The sequence below is a fragment of the Cardiocondyla obscurior genome, linkage group LG04 (genome assembly GCF_019399895.1).
Source record: "Cardiocondyla obscurior isolate alpha-2009 linkage group LG04, Cobs3.1, whole genome shotgun sequence".
Lineage (NCBI taxonomy): Eukaryota > Metazoa > Arthropoda > Insecta > Hymenoptera > Formicidae > Cardiocondyla > Cardiocondyla obscurior.
The window spans coordinates 6,724,107-6,743,400 of record NC_091867.1 but is presented as its reverse complement, the minus strand read 5'-3'; the positions used below and the strand labels follow the sequence as shown (position 1 = coordinate 6,743,400).

Sequence of the window (19,294 nt, the reverse complement as noted above, 5' to 3'; positions counted from 1 at the left end):
ACATTCGTAAGCTAATCATCGATATACGAGACGTTCGTTAACTCGCCGACTCGCCACCTCGCCATGTATGGAATCGTCGTCAAAAAAGGATCATCGTTTCAGCCATCATTGCTTCTTCAATAGCATTTCTTGGAATCGCGATCGAGCAGGTATCCGTTTCGACCACTTCGCTGCCAGTGGCGCTTTTCAAACCGTCGCCAGATTTTGCGCGCCCGAGCAGGCGTCCCGATCCTTCGGCCCTCCGAACCTCCGGGAGTGTATCAATCGAATCGGTGGGGTTGAATATCTCGTTTCGTCGTAATAGCGATACTTCGGATCGGACGATCGTGGGGCTGATTCGAGGGTTCGACTCGCTTTGCGTCGTTTCAGCGAGAACGAATCTTTTACGCGAGTGTTGGTCATCGGTACCATATCGAAGTGAATCATACGGCATAAAATATGCTGTAAAAATTCATAAATGTGATGTGAAATAAAATATATAGTGTAGTGATCAGTGCATTTGTCGTGTGGTGCCAAATATCGTGGATACTTGGACGGAGCTTTCCCTTGGAGTTCGCCGAAAAGACAAGTGATGGATATAAACCCTTGCAACGTCATCGATCGGATCCTCGGGCATCCAAGCAGGGTCGTCGCCGCGAACGGTAAATCCTATTTGCATTATCGACGAAAAATGTGCCGGCCACTACAGATGGCAGTGCCATGACTTCCTCGCGGTAACCGCGTTCCCTCGCGTGAATAAACTCCGTATAGTCCGGTATACGTTAGCAACTTTACCTCATTCAACACTCAAATAAAAAATATTAATTAAATACATCGCGTGAATTAATTACGTCAATACATATGACAGAATACTTTGCATTAATTTCTTAAATGTTCACATAAATTATTTATTGGCAATAATAATTCGGAAACTGCAAGTTATTACAAAGAAAAATATTTGTATTTCATATTACTTTTCTTGATAGTAATTTATCTATCATGACATACATTCTCCAAAAAGGAACAATATACATAGATTGAAAGAAATATTTTATTTTATTTTAATGTTTTAAAAATTAATATTTGTTATAAAAAATATTTCCTCGTGGAAATTACGCATTCTTCACAGAGCCTTTTACAATTTTAACATCGTCCACAGGCCGATCATTTTTATCAGTCTCAACCAGTCCAATTCTTTTTACTATTGTCATACCAGTATGAACTCTACCTGTTAGATAAATAAAAAAAATTAACTTCTATAAATACAAACGTAACAAGTTATACAGTTACATAGTAAGCACAGCTAATTTGCAACAACTTACCAAATATAGTATACTTTCCATCAAGCCACTGGGTAGGGGCAAGAGTTATAAAGAACTGTGATCCATTTGTATCTGGCCCAGAATTCGCCATTGATAATATTCCAGCACCTATGTAAATTTTAATATTGCATAACCAAAGTACTCACATAGAAACAACATTATTTATTAATCATTAATCACAAAATTACCTGTATGTTTTAAATCATCGTGTATCTCATTGTCAAAACATTCACCATATATAGACATGCCACCTTTCCCTGTCCCAGTGGGATCCCCACCTAGAGATAAAATCATTATGAGTGTAGGTATTTTGTAAAACTTTTCTGTGCAAATTTCTAATGCGTTACCTTGAATCATAAAGTCTCGGATAACCCTGTGGAACTTGGTGCCATTGTAATATCCACGTCGTGTGAGCTCGGCGAAATTTTTACATGTGATAGGAGCATGTTTCCAGTAGAGCTCGAGGGTTATCTCGCCCATCCTGATAATTAGAATCGATTAAAAACGCGTAGGGAATGAGTTTTAAGTTAGGAAGCACACAGTGCACTTACGTGGTCTCAAAAACGACAAAAGGTGGTTGCCAATGTTTATCCGGGACGCCGGATATATTGGCGAGGCACATTGTCGACTGTATTTTAAGTCCTTTTATTAAAACCAGTCAAGTAGTAAAATATGAGGCGATTATCACGTTTATCTCTTTATTTATTTCGTAAAAACTCTTCATACAAATACCGGCAGTCAGTCGAACATGCGATACATCACACAACTAATACTTTAGAAATTATATTAGTATATGTGCATATGACTAGAGTAGGTGAGAGTAGTAAAATGGGGAGAGTAAGATTCGTGAGAGCACGTGAACGCCATCTGCTTCATGTGCAGGATACACGTTACAAAGCAATAATAATATGAATTTAATGAAAATGTAAAAACGAGTTAAATGTATACGCGATCGAATCATATAAATGAGGACCTTCGGATGTTGGACTGATTTATCACAGTGTCGTACTCTAAGCGTTCTGGCAGCACGATTAGTTTCCACACGTGCCGGAACAAACTAACCTGCCTGAAAATATGTTCTCGCCGAGAGATTCGGGTAAATCAGATTATATTAGTTTAAATATTCATGAGAGTGGGTCATTCGCACGAGGCACTTCACGTAGTTTATGGAGGGTATGTATATTTTCGACGAAAAGTGTCACAAGTGTATTCTTATTTCGAGTCCACATAATTTATTTAGATTGTCATATAGCTGTCCTTCATTTCGCTGCTCGTCTGTTTTTCAGCAATGGAACCAATTGTCCAGGTTCCAAAGGAATATTCTATACTTTGCAATAATTACAGTTTTACTTGTCATATTTTATCTTCTGCCTAGCGAAACCAAAGCTGGTACTTCTGATAATGAGGTAGATTATAGTAATGTAGAGGTTGTACAAGAAACTGCGAAGTATGAAAAGGTATGCAGCAACATTCTAAAAAAAAAAAAAAAACTCTTAAACCCGCGGGAAAAATATCAAAGCTCCTTTTATTTCACAGGCAGTAGATGAAGTTGTTGTAGATAATGAAGAACAGGCTGCTGGACCTGGTGAAGTAATTGAAGAGCCTGAATTTCAACCAGAAATTAATCAAGTTGATGATGATCAAATTGGTGAACCACCACAGCCAAAACCAAACATACTAAAATTTAGTGGTAGATTTTAATTTAACTTGATAATATCATAGATAATTATATTAGATTAAAAATCAGTTGTAACGCTTGGGACTTTTAGGTCCACAAAATAGCAGGCAAGAAGCCGTTGTAGCTGCATTTAAACATTCCTGGAATGGATATAAAAAGTATGCGTGGGGTCATGATAATGTTAAACCAATATCAAAGAGATATCATGAATGGTTTGGCTTAGGTCTTACTATAGTTGATTCATTAGATACTATATACATAATGGGATTATACGATGGTGTGTATAAAATTAAATTTTAAAATATTTGACATATAAGTAGCGAAACGAAAATGAGAAGGGAGGTCTTATTATATTATATTTCAGAGTATGCGAAAGCAAGGAAATGGGTGGAAGATAATTTAGTGTTTACAATGAATAGAGATGTTAATTTATTTGAAGTTACAATTAGAGTATTAGGTGGATTATTAGCAGCGTATCATCTCTCTGGTGATATACTTTTTTTAAATAAGGCTGTAAGTATTAAAAAGTAGTTTCAACTTTAATTAATTTTTACAAAATTAGATGTAAACATTAATTTATCAATTTATATCCAAGATGGACTTAGGTGATCGTATGATGCCAGCATTTTCTACGAGATCAGGTGTTCCATATTCTGACGTAAATCTCGGTACTAGAAGTGCGCACAGTCCGAAATGGGGTCCTGACAGTAGCACGAGTGAAGTTACTTCTATTCAATTAGAGTTTCGTGATCTTAGTCGTAGTACAGGGGAACTTAAATTTGAGGTAATTTTAAAATCGAAGCGACTTTCGAAGTGAATATTTAACGTCGTGATTTTTTTTCAGACTGCAGCGGCAAGAGTTTCCGAACATGTACATAAATTAGAAAAATACGAAGGTTTAGTCCCGATTTTTATTAATGCTAATACCGGGCAGTTTCGAGAGTACGCTACGATTACGTTAGGTGCTCGCGGTGATAGTTATTACGAATACTTATTGAAACAATGGTTACAAACTGGAAAAACCATAAACTAGTTAGTATATTTTGTTACTGAGGGTGCAATCGTATGAAATAAGTCTTAAGTCAAGCCTGTATCGTTGATATTTTTAGCCTACGCGACGATTACTTGTTTGGAATTTCCGGAACGCAAAAGCATCTCGTTAAACATACTGCAGTCAATAAATATTTGTTCATCGCCGAATTGGTTGGCGCGAATAAGGAAATTAAACCAAAAATGGTAATTAGCTTAAATGCAAAAGTAATTTAAAGTCGATATACCTCGAGAGTTTACAGTTGCGCAAATTTATATTGTAGGATCATCTCACGTGCTACTTAGGAGGTACTTTAGCGTTAGGCGTGCATCACGGAATGCCATCGGAGCACAATGCTCTTGCGGAAGAACTTGTTAAAACTTGTTATCAAACATATGCAATCCAGCCAACATTCCTCGCGCCTGAGATTACTTATTTTAATATACAAGTAAGTTCGAAAGATTTATAATAACTCGGATAAAACTAAATGTAGCGAAAGGAAAGGATTTATAATTATCGTTTTACGTAGAAAATGGAGGGTGAAAATCAAATGGATATGTATGTAAAAACGAACGACGCTCATAATTTACTGAGGCCCGAATTTATTGAGAGTCTATTTTACATGTGGTATTTTACGGGGAATAAAACTTATCAGGATTGGGGTTGGCAGATATTCCAGGTGAGTGTTCTTTTCACGAAACTTTATGATGTAGCGTAATTCTAATGTGAAATGCGTCTTGACAGGCTTTCGAGAATTATACCAAAGTCGAGGCTGGGTACACGAGTATCGGTAACGTCCGAAATATTCAACACACTCGTCAGCAGGATATGACGGAAAGTTTCTGGTTTGCCGAAACTTTAAAATATTTGTACTTGTTATTTGATGACACTAGGCAATTGATAGATTTGGATAGGTGGGTATTCAATTCGGAAGGTCATCCGTTACCAATATATGATTCGTAACGCATTAGAAACAAAATTATATACACAAGAAATTTTAATTTTCCTTATACCTATTTTATAAATATATTTTTTAAATGTCCAACTATCACAATTATCAATTTGTTTAAACGAAGTTCCTCGAGCTCTCGCACTTCGTCTATTAATTGTGGGATTTTTCTCTTAAAAAGAAATTTATAAAACGATACAGCCTGTTTTTTGTGCTGTAAAATTATGGATATCAACTTCTTATTTTACAATTTTTCTTTAGTTTTCATCTGAATATATGTACGAAGTGAAAATGGTTATTTATTTATTTTTATTTTATAAATTGCCATACAATCGTGTATTTGAAATAAAGAATAGCAAAGGAAGAAATTAATTTAGTTTAGAAAAAAAAAAAAAAAAATAATAAAAATTCTAAAGAATTAAAAATTAATTTGCTTTATTATTAGAAAAAAAATTATTTCTAGTAATAAATGAATACGCAACATTAGCTGCGCCTACCAAAATATCAAACCTGCCTAAAATATTGAATCAATAATAGATGCTGTTAGTACTTTAGATTTTCAATTGTCATATTTGAAAGTACGTAACTTGATTTTTTTTCTTATAGGAGCCTTAACCTATTGTACTTACCTATTTTTTTTTTTTTTTTTAAATTTTGATTTTGCACATTTAGTCGTGTGTAATGTTATTTTTAGGAGATACGTATTTACAATACATTAAAAAAATGTATATTATTATTTAGAATTATCTTCACATGAAATTCGTACGTTGTAATATTACAAAATATTCTAGTCCTCATCTATGAATAAATTTGAATAAATTACACGCTAATACTTGCAGTTTCCGATTATTATCGAAATATAAATACTAATATTTATACAAATTTAAATTCTCTATGAAATACGGGCATAGCTTATCAGATTTTTATGCCATGGTAAAAGTGCAGCGACGATTAAATCGTGAATCGACAATTTAATATTATTTATAATACTTCTATGTATAAGAATGTCTATACCTCTTAAATAATTACAGATCTGTTTTATCTCGTAAATTTACAAAATTACAAACAGATATAAACCCCAAGTAATTATCGCGATTAATACTGTCGAGTGCGTATTACTGATATTAATGTTAATGTCAGTTTGTTAGGAAGACATATAATATAGCAAACAAATTGCTATAACATATTGCGAGGGAATGCTTAGGACTAATAATTGACTTTTGCGACGTCTCTTAGTGCAATATTTTTTCTTTTTTTGTTTTTTTTTACCTCGTAATGGCAGTGGTTACTTGCATAGATTGAAATACTTTTACGAAATGAGATAAACTTTAAACATATTAATTAATTAGTTAGCCGTGTTCTCTTAACAAGCGCCTTTAATCGTATAGTCAGTGCTCGATTAAATATGCGATACCAAAATTTATATGTATATCATAACGACCATCATGCATTCATTCGCACACATGCACAAAATTTTCACGCGCTATCGGAGTTTTCTATTATATTTCTCGTGTATCACAAAGTATTCTAACGGCGCGTAATAATTAATGTAGCGTCAGATCCTAAATTTCGCGTCGGAAAGAGTTTGCCCCCCGAGACTCCGTAATTGATAAGGATAATCGCGAGATCGCTCTCTCTTCAACTCATTATCTAAGGACGTTAAACGATCTCAAAGTATCGTGCAGTCACAACACTGTTGTGTATAATAAATGCAATTGATTAGGCACTCGTCATTCGGCTCGTCAGGCGATTTCTTTGTCTTCGTCTCGATACCGTTCTTCTCGACTTTCGGCTTCATCTCGGGCTTAGGTAACGTCGTCTGCATGATCGCCACCTCTTCTTCGATCTCATCGGTATTCATAGTCGCAGGTTTCGTAGGTTGTGATGTTATCGCATTTATACTAAGCTTGTCCAATCGTTTCTCCAGTGCGATTCTCGCATCGTCGACCACATCGAAATCCGTTGTAGATATTGACGCCTGCGTCGGAGATGACGGATCGTTAGAGGTCATCACGCTGAAACAAACGGAATATATTATCAACATCTGTTAAGTTAAAAAAAAAAAGTTTTTGATTTTGATAGGAATATTTAATAACTTAAAAAAAATTGCTAGTTTGTTTTTAGAGAACAACATTTCATTTCTATGTGCATGTACATTCGCCAGATAGTAGATAATAATAAAATAAAGAGGGAATGTCTCTTCTCTGGGTGTTACGAAGGTCGGGAAAGAATTACGATTTCCGGGATTCCTTGAAGGGGAACGTACCACTTAGTCCTCTTGCAAGGGTGCGCTCGAGTCCTTTCCTCTGCGGTTAGGGTGGAATAAAATGACACTTGTTTCATATTTCGCAAGTCCAACTTTTCGTTACGTGAAATGTCTGTAATTTTATCGCAGCACTCTGTCGCTGAGACACTATGCTTTGCACTCCCACTCGGGGAGCGTGATGTAACCTTTATCTAGTCCATCTAATCTAATCAACTTTCGCATTCTTACTAGCTTTAAACATACAAAATAACTGTAAAAAAAATTTGCCTCTGCAGGAGAATAGGCAGTTAGATACATGCTTACGATTCCACGTCTAAATATACATTCGTTGGTACCCAGGTTTTTGCGTAAACGTCGCAGAATCCTCCGTCATAAAATACTTTTATTACGATTATGTATACATATAATCTGTGTCACATCTGGTACATCACTCTCGCCGATTACGTCCCAATTGATCAAGTCTGAAGCACGTGGAGTGCATTAGCAGACTGAATGCCGTCGGAATTCTGTCGGCTAATAAAAGTTAATGATCGTCAATAAAATCTGTTACATATCATCGATTAAGATTTAATTAATAACCAAACGTAGTTTATTACTTTTGCAGAATCTTATCTTGAATTTGCCCCTTCTTTTTCCCGGGAAACAGATTATAAAATTAAGTCTAAAACCACTTTAAAAAAATATATATTTTACACGAAACCAGTCTTAAAGGTTTTGTCGAAAAATAATATACGTCACTTTTTTCTCGTATTACTTCACGTAAAATATGCTAAATTATTCAACCCGCTCGCAAAATCGCGCTTGTAATAAAAATGTCAAGTCGAAAATTTTGAGACCAACGGCGAAACATTTGTTTTTCCTTGAAATTTAGAATGTACACGTAGTTGAGCAGAAAATCATTTAAGAAAAAGGGCCGGAAAAATTCCATGTGGATATCGTAAAACGATAAGTTTTAGCGGCGTTACATCTGGGCTCTGGACCCACCCAACCAATTGTATTCGCCTAGGTCAAACTTGGAAGGAAAACTGCAGCTGTGCTACGGAGCAGCTGAAATAAATTTCGTGTCAACACAAAAGCTATTACGCGAAGTCAATGGTAACCTTCGTTTCTACGTGCGCAGATGACAATTGCGATTACGCGTCAGATCGTCGATGGAACATATGTACGGCCGCGATTTTTTCATACATAATTTTTTGAGCCGCTATTGTATTCATGAAATAATTAAATCATATTGCATATTAAGTTATTTATTTGATTATGAATATACAAATTTAATCTTGAAAAAAAAAGAAAAAAAAAATCTGCGAACAAAGTCAAGGTAGTAACCAGTAGTGTGTGACGCGTATACAATTATACCTCCGCTGACAAAAATCGCGTGAATTTAATTAAGAAATTAGAGACTGAGTCTCGACGTAAAAACGTATGGAATTTTCGAAGATTAAATGTAACAAATAGAAGACATTCGTTTTTACAATACACGTAGCATACACATTGAATTAACAAATACTATGCGTGCAACGTACTCATAACGAAATGCAAACAACCCGTCACATCAATCATTTTCGCAACACAGTATTGCACAAGTGCAGTTTTCTATTATTTTAACAATAAGCTCCAAGTTTGTTAGGCTGACTTTGCTCAATCTCGTCTACTCGACGCATCAGTTCGTTCCTTTTTTTACCAACTTGCAATTTATTTTTTACTAATTAAGACGTTAAAGATACAAGTTAATCAACCAATAAAGTACTTGATAAAATTACCACAAATGGCGATAAATTAATAACGGCATGTGGTTCCGTACCAAACGTATTATGTCATGAATGGTTAATTTATTTTTTTTTTTTTCTTTTTCTTTTCTTTAACACGAATATTGAATAATATTTCTAATCAATGTTACAACACCTGTGCACACGTCGAAATGATCAAGACCGAACGGCAAACTGTACGTAACCGAAAATTTATATTTAAAACGTTGACGGTACGAAACGCATACCGGTATTGTAAAATGAGTACCGCAACCATACACCGTCAACGGTCGTCGTGAAACTGTCCGACCTGAACCCTGAGAACATTATCCCACCCTTGGGTGAGCTTTACACGTGTTACACGGCAGTGCCGTACCGGGCACAAAGGTTCCACATAGACATATAGATAAAATACAGAGACGATTAAATCACACAATTAGTTGGAAAAAAATCAATGGAAAATTTTGTAAAATTGAGTTTCTAACATTTCAAGATGTATTTGACATCGTTTGCATTTCTTTGCGCTCAGTATCTAGTAATATCTTTTCAGCTGTTAAAAAATGAAGTGATTAAGTACTGAAGAAAAAAAAAAGAAAATTATATATAAGGAAATAGGATATTTTGGGTATCAAATATTTTAAGCAACTCGTTTCTATATTTGAGACTCGTCGTTAGAAATGTTTGCTGTTTTGCTGCTTCAATTGAGAGTAGGTTTTGATTAGAAGTTAATTAATTAGGTTAAAAAAAATCAGGATCTTTTCAGTTTAGTTCTATATTCGTTTTTACTAAAAAAAAAAAAATAAGCACTGAAGAGAAAGTAGGCGATTCCAAAGTCAAAGTGGACTTCTACTAACAGTTCTAAAATCAGTGAACTATCAGATCACGTTTACGATTCGTCTCGTTAAGCATTTACAAGCACCGTTACATGATATTGATCGAAGCAAAAAATTCAAAGAAAACTGTCACAGTATCCTATCTAATTGATCCTTCAAAGCCATTTATCTTATCGTATACTCGCGACGTTAAAAAAAAAAAATAATAAAAAGGACTAAGAGCAGAATCTATTTAGTTAATTATCTTAGTAAAAAATTTTGCGACTAATACATAAAAGTCACGAGAGATTTTGCAACAAAAACCGAGTATATCTCCAAACAATAAACTAAAAAAGCTAAGCGACACGATTTGGCGGCGGACTTGTAAATTAAACCGGGTTTTTGCTCGACGGTGCGAGCCGGTCGTTCCTGCAAACTACCGAAAGAATTCAACCGTGTTCAGCCGGGCGAACACGTGATAGGATTACAGGATGAGCGAAGGGCAGGTTAACCTAAAACCCATTCGCACACCGAGCGCTCTTCTCTCTCTCTTTCTCTCGACTTACTTGTAGCTCCCATGCTGCCATAACGGATTTTTAAAGCGCATTGTTCCGCAAACGTTGGTGATAACGCAAGCGTGACTGCCAGGCTTCGTCGTTGCCGTTGGTACGGTTGCGATCGCCGCGATCGATGAAGGATACGAACAAAACTGCACTGCTGCCAAGGCATCTCGAGCGATCTTGCTCACGCAGGTATGCGTGTGTATAATCACGCGCGCGTGCGTCGGCCAGGACAAGGGACTCGACCCAGGGGCTACCTTGCCGCGTGAATTGAAATTCGGGACGTCGGTGCGGCGTGGCGTCGTGAAGAACGCACGGCGCACGAATCTTCGTATTACGAAAACGGATCTTCGTGGACTTCATGTCGGTTCGTGACAATGGAAGCGCGACGCGTTCAATCTCCTGGCTTTTATTGCGAAAGATAGATCACCGACGACGATAATACGAAAATAGTTAGAGGCCGTAGAAACCTTCGTGCGACGAAAATGAAACCCCGGGCCTCGACGCGCGGAGGTAGGATCGTCATGGAGAAAAGAGCTAGGTTAAAGAGGTCGGACTTACGCAAAGAGGTTAGCTTCGTGTTTTAGCTTTTTCTTCGTGTGCATCCAGTTGCGAATGTGATGCTTCTTGCTATTGCTCTCTTTTTTCATCCTGTTGTGACCGCGCGACTTCCCGTAACCGAACATGCTTACTCGATCCGGTCACTGTCGTCAAAAATCACCGTTCACTGTATATGTATAGCCGTGTCACACTACGCGTCTAACAAACATTCGTCTTAATTGCGCGTCTTAGCGCATGTTGAAGTCTTTAGCTCCGTCATCGCGGCGAACGCGTTAATCTTTCGTGGATTTAACTCCCACGCCACGGACGGAAAAGCGCGTCGTGAAAAGAAAAAAAAAACTGCACAGAGGTTCGCGCGATGTCTATAATGAGCGGTCACAGTTAAAATCGAAGAAAGATTCACCTTTGTGTGTCACGAGACTGGTAACTCTAGAGGTATGCGGCTTGAACGTCGCGTAACACCGTGTGACGTGGACGGTGAAGGATACGGGAGAGGATTGAGCAGACGATATTAACGTGGATTTAACGCGTATATCACTTGCGTGATAATCAAGTGCCGCGAAAGCATAACGAGGGATCGCGTTACGGTAAATCAATTACGGGCGGTTTCGAGGAAATTTATTTTCTGACCTCTTTAATTGGCTTTTTGCACTACACGCGTTAACAGATCGAGGCAATATTATACAATCGTTACGCTACACCTTTTCTCACTTCCGTCGAGCATGTAAATTACAGTCGATGAACCGCACGGTTTTTAATTGCTAGTATTTACAGTGTCTCTCGAGCGGCATCCTTGATCTCAATCTTAACTTCTCTACGAGCAGAGATTCGATCGGGTTCTTACGTTCTACTCGGTCGAAAGTGCGTTAATTTGTCTTCCAAAACGGCTTTATTAATGTTAAAAAGTAATTAGCGATGTATTTTATACTCACGAAACGTTTCGAAAGAACGCTGAATATTTTATTGAATACTTTTCAATACGGCTCGTTAATGTTTCGAGTCAGGTAGATTTTAACATATAAATTGAGCGAGAACTCTCGTCGTTCTATTGAGCACCTCTGTATTTGGATAAGCAGACCGAGATTAATCTCGCGATTAACTAATGTTAACTTGCATAGCGGTAAACTTCATCTGGAATAACGCGTTTTCAAATAAGTATTTATATATATTTATTTCTTTTTTTCTTTTTAATTTTTATGTCTAACAGCTCAATTAGGTACTCGAGCTTGTACAGATAACAAAAAGGCTGGGCATGCATAATTATAATCATGGTCAAGGTAAACTGGCTGCTTTAAATAGAATCGTTGAATAAAATCAGTATTGCAATTGTTTTTTTCTCTCGCTTCGATCTTTCGACATAAACAACTCTCGACGCAGCGAATCACTAAATATTCGGTACTGATTGCGCCGAGCGAGATAAGAGACGATTTATGACGAGTGTAAAAAGCACGCGATTAAAAGGATTCCGTCGTGCCTAATAAAACACGCGCGATGAAAGCAAACTCACTTGAGGAGACTCGTCGCCCTAACTTTCCAAACGTTGCACCTCTCGGTTTCCACTTCGAGCTTTCTTTGCGCGTAATCGCACGACCTCTCGTACTTGTCCGAAAACATGCCCGGTCTCATTAAACGAGCAATCGCGATGCACTGCGGTTTCGCGTGTAACTGTTCGCCACTGACAATCGGCTCTTTAAGTAACAATAAAACGAGCAATTAACCCCATAACACAAAACGTCGATCTTAATTCGGAACTTGGAAATAGGAAATCGCGTGGAAACGGTATCGAGTAAACGAGAGGAATCAGTAACAAAGTTTCACGTACCGTGACGTATCGAATATATCGGCCGACGTAGGGGATCGTTTAGCAAGTCGTTGCGATTTTACTTCGGCAGATCTTCGATTATTCGCTTCCTCTGGCTGGTTTCGCGGCGGGAATTCCGCCGTTTCTTCTCCTTCCCGTTGCCGAATATCAAATAAAGTGTTTGCGCTTCGCCGAAAGGTGCCTTACGCTCCTTTCTCAGGCTCGCGTCGCGCCTCCTTTTTGAGACGCGCATGTAAACGTAGTCGATATGAAACCGGTTCCTCGAGCAAGCGAGAGAGAAGCGTGTGAGGATAAAAAAATTGGAACTCCCGTGCCGCGACGTCTCCCGTGGAATATATCCTGTACAAATTATAATAGCCGCTATTTGTTAGCGCTCGCGTTCGCGTGCAGAGTTTAAACTCGATCTTTCCGGCGTGGCGAATCGTCGTCGCGGTTTAGATCCGACAGCCGCATTCGCCAGCCCGGATTTTGACGCGCGTTAAACCGATTCCCGCGCATCGCATGGCACGTGCGAGGAGATTCATTTGCGCCGCGCGTGCATTAGTTTCCCAGAGAATTCACGTATTCGCTCGGCGAGTTAGCGCGCGGTGTTGAGTTACGCAAAGTGTCCGGGGACACATAACGCTATCTGGGCACTTGAAAGCTTGTCCGAAGGCAAGATATCACGTACAAAAGGAGAGACGGGATATTTAACGTTAAGGAGTGTGCCGATATGGTTGCACGGCGCCGGCCCATGTGCGAATCGTACCACGAATGTCAAGCAGACCGTAACAGAAAACTTTTGCATGTGCATTGTGTCGGTTAGACCTTTGGAACCGAGCTCAAGTCTCGCAGACGTACGCTAAAAACTTACAAATTTTTTTTCCTTTGCTCGCATTTTCTAAAAGGAATTATTTCGTCAATGAAAAGTTATTAGAAGTATTTTTCTTTTTTTTCGATTTTTTTTTATTTCCGCTATTTTATCGTAGGTCTAAAACTATTTTATTAATTCTTTTTTTATTTAATAGTCAAGTACTCGCTTAGAGAAATAAAAAGAAATCAGGATTTAATAATACATTTCAATCCAGACGTGGTTGTTCTATCCCGACATTTCAGCAAGTCACGTGAAATAAAAGAAAAGACGTGTTGTATCGTTTCACGTGTCTCTTGATTTATTCGAGGCATTATTCTTGTCAATACTCTCTCGTGTCTTTCGCCAGTACGGTTCAATTGCCGGTGTTCCGTGGCAAGTGACATAGGCTTGGCGTGATGCTCGGCAGACTTATAATGTAACCTCGTAACGAATGCGTAACATCGCGTTTGTCCCATACGCGCGCATTTGTCTATTCGCACGCAACACGTCGCGCACTCACCTCGTGAGCCCATGCTCGGACGTGCCTGGGATTTCCTGCGTGTAAACATCCGCGTAGACGATTATCGTCGTCGGGTCTCCTTCTGCTCCCATTCTCCCGCCTGTCATATCACCGGAACGAAATGATTACACTGCGCCGGCGTCTTGCACTTTGTGCCGTCACGTGGGTCGTCGGGATTCTCTCTTGTTTCGAGCCGATCGTCCTACGCTGTCGATTGGAATTTGTCGCAGCGCAGCCCACGCGCTTACGAGTCTTCGCCGTCGACGAGGAAAGTAATCGCACCGTTACCGCGGACGATACGTAACGTCGCGTCGTTAAAACGATTGTCGCGCGAGCGAAAAAAACGAAATCTCCATTCTGCGCGATATATCGGTAATATCGATGCCTTTAACCGCACTGCGAAATTATATAATAAAAGAAAAAAAAAAAAGAAAAATGACGAGTTAGGAGAATTGCCTGGTCTGAGCGAGCGGTGTTACGGCAGCGGACCGATCGACACTCCACGACCAACTGACGACTTTCGTCTGCCTGTGTCTGACTACCTGGGAATCTTTCCGAAATTGTACCTAAAAATAACACTTTTCCCTTCAATTGTTAGACCCTTCGCTCTACGCGTTGGTTATTTATCGGTAGGCGAATAAGATGTTCACTTAGAATTATTAGCGAAACCGCTCAATCATGTCAATTACTCCGACACGAACACGTTTAAATCGCACGCACATGTCGTTAGGTAGATCGTTAATTTTTTTTTTTTTTTTTTTTTTTGCGGATTCTTGGACGTAGGAAAACGTTTGATTAATTAAACAAACGATGAAACGAAATTATTAACACTGACTCGCACAAAAATATATCTGATATTGATTTGCGATACGACGACGCGAAATCAACGTAATCTCGGCGTTATTGAAATAGATTTTAAATCAACGCAAACAGTCACTGCGGCACCGAAAAAGCAGACCGATCGAGATTAAAGTCCAGATTCTTGCGAATGTCACACGACGACTTGGCACAGGCAATTCGTTTTCATCGCACTTGCGCGCATCATGCGTCACGTTTAGGAAACGGAGAGGGTCAGTCGCTGCCCCTTCTACGGAGTTCTTATGGGGTCCTTTGTTACTCGCCGCCTGCCGAGTGCCGTCCGGTCATCTGTGAATAGGTCGAAAAGCCTCAATTTCCAAGTCACGAAGGAACGGATATTTATAAAGGATCATATCCTTTAAAAGATTTTTTGAAAGTATTTTTCTACGATTTAGGTAAAATATATTCACGCGATTACACGGGAGCTAGGATTGAATTGGGAATAAAATAAATTTCTACGATACGTACGATTGATTATTTCCGACACGTTGAAAGAGAGATTGAAGCGGATTTGTGCGAGGCTTTTAATCGCAAATATATTCGCAGAGTCATCAAACGTTAAACACATTAACATAGCTGTTTATCATGAAGTGAGAATTACGACACTGTGATAAAATACACGCGTGCAATGTATTTAATTGTAGATACTAATATAAAATTTTAATTAAACGCCTCTTTTTAGAAGATAAGACAAATAAGGATATAATAAATAATAAAATTAAGAAATTTAATATTATAGGAAATTTTTTTTTAATAGTTTATAATTAACATGCATTTTCTGCGGAAATAGGATTGAATAAAAAACCAAGTAATATGAAAATAATAATTTTATTCAAAGGTTTATGTTGTACACAATTACAAAAAATGCAACGATATTGCTTTCGAAAATATGTAGATCAAGTCCTGTTGATCTGCATCTCATTATCTTAATTGAAATGAATATTTATTTAAATTTTTGTAGGCTCCTTTATTTTCTTCTCCGTGTTCTGCTTGTTTTTAGCAATATTTTTTTTCTTTAAATCTTCAACCGTAGCGACAAACTTGAAGACATCATCCGCTAAAAGAGCCGGCTCCTCGAATGCAGCGAAATGACCTCCGCGCGGTAAATGATTAAATTGTACCAGATTATGATATTTGTCTTTAATAAGGCTTTCTGGTTGATAAAATAGTTCGTGAGGAAATACTGCACACGCTACGGGCACGCTAACGGGCAATCTGAAAATTAGACATATGTTATTAAAAGTAAATCAACAAAATTTTTTTTCTAAAAGTAAAAATACAGTTGAAACGTACTCGTCAATTCTGCTTCCCATATGAGCCTTCGAAAAATGTTCGGAATAAAGTCGTACACTTGTGGTCAAAGAATTGGTGACCCAATAAATCATAACATTGTCTAGAAGCTCGTCTAAAGTGTATTTCTCAAGTAGGCCACCGTCGGGACGAAATCTGTACTCGGGATTCGTCCATGTGCTAAACTTTTCCAAAATATACGCCGCTAACGCGACCGGTGAAGTTCCCGCAGCAGTGCCTTTAAAAAATTTTTTTTCTATTACTTTCATGCTTTAACCGATAAGATTATTATTTTAAATAAGCAAGCACAAGCTTGTTGTATTAATAATCTAATGTTTAAAAAAATTAGTAACATATTTTTCTATCGGTCTTGCAAAAACGCTTCTGTATACTTTTGTGAAATCAAGTACCTACCTATAGTATCTGGTTTACTAGATTGTATATGCATATACCCTGATTCCTCGAGGAGCCGACTCATATGATGTCCCAAGGGATACATTTTATCAGCATGTTCGCTCTCGACGACGAGCGATGGGATGTAGGAACCGATTATTCTCCAAATCAGGTTAGACGTACCCATAATACCCGTGCACATATTCATATGGGTTCCAAGAATGCTGACAGAGAAAGATCATTATTTTTAAATTTCTACCCTTCATAAAATCATTTAGCGAGTTTTCGTTGATAATACTCACTTGTCCGGGAAAAGAGAAGATAAATGTGAAACAATAGCCGAGCCCCAATCTCCGCCTTGCGCGTAAAATTGTTTAAAGCCGAGGCGCAACATAAGATTCTTAAATATAACGGCTATCTAAAAATAATTAACAATTGACATTAATTATTTATACATTGTAAAAATTAATTCGTCGTGTTAATATATTCTTTTATCGCTCACCGTTGTGTCAGGCGTTGTGAATAGAGTTATTGAATAAGGTTAATAGGAATGTTTTCACAACTTTACCTGCGGTGTAGCCAATCCTGGTCTTACGGCCGCTTGCGAGAATCCATATCCCGGAAGCGAAGGTGCGATCACCTCAAACACAAAGTCTTTGTCGGGACGCGGTGTCGTTAACATCGGTATAATTTTTTGGAATTCCACGATAGATCCTGGCCAGCCGTGAAGTATTAACAACGGCAAAACTTTTATGTTCTTTCGTTCCGGTGGAATATAAGGTTTTACACGATAAAAGTGTATGTCCAGACCTGTTGACATCAATTTCGACGTGTTCGATTAGCTTTACGCTCTAAACAAAATTTTTATTAGCACGCGTACATACTCGAACGAAAATATTTGCACTTCTTTTTCCCGGTATGAAAGTAATGAAAATACATTTTCTTTGTTTCTATTCTTATCGCGGCGCAAAACAAGCTCGTCGTTTCGGCAAAGCACTCTAACGGGACTTTTACGGAACGTCGTTAGGTTATCTGGGCCGGAATTTATTATTTTTTTACTAATAATAAGCAGAAAGAGAACAGCAAATGCCGGAAAGAGATAAAAATATTTAATGAGCGCAAAGCCACCACTCGTTTCTAAACGAATCTTACGCAATTATCGCAAAGTAATCACGAAAACAAAAAAATTTTTATTACCTTGTATATTGGTCATGTATTGAGGATACTTGTTGAGTAGCGCCTCACGTTCAGTCCAGTTATACTTCGTGCTCCAATGTGTAAGTACATCTTTCAAATATGTCGTACTGATACCGTAAGTCCACGCAGAATCCTCCAATGGTTCTACAAATTCTCTTCTTTTTGTAATTCGTTCATTTAAATCTTCAATTACCTTATAAAAAAAAAAAAATTGCATTAAATTAAAATTAACTAATCGATTGATCTAAATTACAAATTACTAAATTATTAATTTTCTTTCATATTTTTTTTTTTTAATTTTTAAGTTAAAATATTTTACTCTTGAAGCATTTAATATACAAACAAAATTTTCTTGCACATATTTTGTAACTAACAATAATCTAAAGGTGTGAGAAAATATAAATCCCTTTAACGTGGACTCTTTTGTATTTCTTTATCTTTATCGCAAATTGAATTATTCAACGAGCATTCAAGTATTTTTAAAACTTACAAATGTATGAAAAACTTTGCATTAATTGAACTGATATGTCAAGCATTAGACATTTCTTTTTCTTGAATAACTGTAAATGTTCTTAAAAAGTCATGAGAATTATTCAATTATGTAGAAATATGTATATAAATATATTAATAGTTATTTACTTCGGTTAAAAATAATTTCAGACATCAGCGAGCTGATAAAATTAACAAATTTAGCGATACTGATTTCATATCCAAACAAGATAAGTCACAAAATATATATTACATAATTGATATGAAATTAAAATTTATTATTAGACACAACACTTCGAAAACACTTCATAATATATCATCATACGTTATGTAACGAACCGTTAAAGGTGTTAGATGTAACCTTGAGACGTACGACTAGGCTTGATAAATAAGTATCAATTTTCTTTTCAACTTTGACTTACCGACTTTGTTATTTTGATCGCGAACGGCCGGACTTCTTTCGAAGCGCCTCTATTTTTCTCCGGACCCCAAAACGTCTCTGGCAAATCTGGTACATTTAGAGGTGCAGATCTGTGCACCAGATAAGATAACAGCGTGTTATTTTTCATAATTGACCATTGATTACTAGGTAATTATTTATAATTTTGACACGAGAATGAAAAATACGTTTTACTAATCGGAACGTGGTAATTTATTGAACGTCTAGTTTGATGTAAGATATTGATCGATATATCCTTAGAACCTACCGGAACAAAAGAGTTACGCCGCTGGCAAGGATGAAGATCACGGTCGTAGACTTCCACATCACGCGTCCGCTTTATACGACGTAGAATGTACGACTAACGATAGCGCTGCAATAGCTCTGAACGGAGTCATTGTTGGTTGATGGTAGGGGAAAACGGTAGGATATCTTGTGCACGTTTTATTAACTAATCACCACAAAGATATCTTTACTGCACGATATTAAGTATATTATTTCGTTATTTAAAGTTAGCAGATGAATTTCTTATAGTTATCGTTTAATTACCGT

At 37.5% G+C, this 19,294-nt stretch overlaps 4 protein-coding genes across 11 annotated transcripts; 1 reads left to right on the top strand and 3 right to left on the bottom strand.

The window, feature by feature from the left end:
* Window positions 1–1,016: 1,016 nt before the first annotated feature.
* Cypl (peptidyl-prolyl cis-trans isomerase-like 1 Cypl) lies at window positions 1,017–2,153 on the bottom strand. Its single transcript, XM_070654678.1, has 5 exons — window positions 1,853–2,153; window positions 1,649–1,782; window positions 1,490–1,579; window positions 1,302–1,409; window positions 1,017–1,207 (listed from the first exon to the last, which is right to left on the bottom strand). The coding sequence occupies exons 1-5, from the start codon at window positions 1,921–1,923 to the stop codon at window positions 1,092–1,094; spliced, it is 519 nt and encodes a 172-aa protein (XP_070510779.1). The 5' UTR covers window positions 1,924–2,153; the 3' UTR covers window positions 1,017–1,091.
* Window positions 2,154–2,224: 71 nt separating this feature from the next.
* On the top strand, window positions 2,225–5,366 carry Alpha-man-ib (alpha-Mannosidase class I b). Its single transcript, XM_070654659.1, has 11 exons — window positions 2,225–2,474; window positions 2,588–2,758; window positions 2,838–2,991; window positions 3,071–3,256; window positions 3,344–3,492; window positions 3,575–3,763; window positions 3,824–4,011; window positions 4,089–4,215; window positions 4,293–4,457; window positions 4,539–4,688; window positions 4,754–5,366. Exons 1-11 carry the CDS (start codon window positions 2,376–2,378, stop codon window positions 4,970–4,972), a joined length of 1,797 nt encoding a protein of 598 aa, XP_070510760.1. The 5' UTR covers window positions 2,225–2,375; the 3' UTR covers window positions 4,973–5,366.
* Window positions 5,367–5,669: 303 nt separating this feature from the next.
* On the bottom strand, window positions 5,670–15,656 carry LOC139101502 (uncharacterized). Of its 8 annotated transcripts, XM_070654685.1 has the most exons (4): window positions 8,985–10,335; window positions 7,821–7,894; window positions 7,225–7,737; window positions 5,670–6,973 (listed from the first exon to the last, which is right to left on the bottom strand). In XM_070654685.1, the coding sequence occupies exons 3-4, from the start codon at window positions 7,299–7,301 to the stop codon at window positions 6,628–6,630; spliced, it is 423 nt and encodes a 140-aa protein (XP_070510786.1). In that variant the 5' UTR covers window positions 7,302–7,737; window positions 7,821–7,894; window positions 8,985–10,335; the 3' UTR covers window positions 5,670–6,627. The 8 variants fall into 8 exon arrangements, with proteins under 8 accessions (XP_070510786.1, XP_070510787.1, XP_070510788.1 ...); XM_070654686.1 differs by having other exon boundaries at window positions 7,225–7,455; window positions 7,528–10,335; XM_070654687.1 differs by having other exon boundaries at window positions 7,225–7,451; window positions 7,528–10,335.
* Window positions 15,657–15,743: 87 nt separating this feature from the next.
* Window positions 15,744–19,126, bottom strand: LOC139101493 (juvenile hormone epoxide hydrolase 1). The gene is made up of 8 exons (XM_070654662.1): window positions 19,011–19,126; window positions 18,726–18,834; window positions 17,815–18,007; window positions 17,186–17,427; window positions 16,920–17,035; window positions 16,639–16,841; window positions 16,228–16,462; window positions 15,744–16,149 (listed from the first exon to the last, which is right to left on the bottom strand). Exons 1-8 carry the CDS (start codon window positions 19,067–19,069, stop codon window positions 15,882–15,884), a joined length of 1,425 nt encoding a protein of 474 aa, XP_070510763.1. The 5' UTR covers window positions 19,070–19,126; the 3' UTR covers window positions 15,744–15,881.
* Window positions 19,127–19,294: the final 168 nt, after the last annotated feature.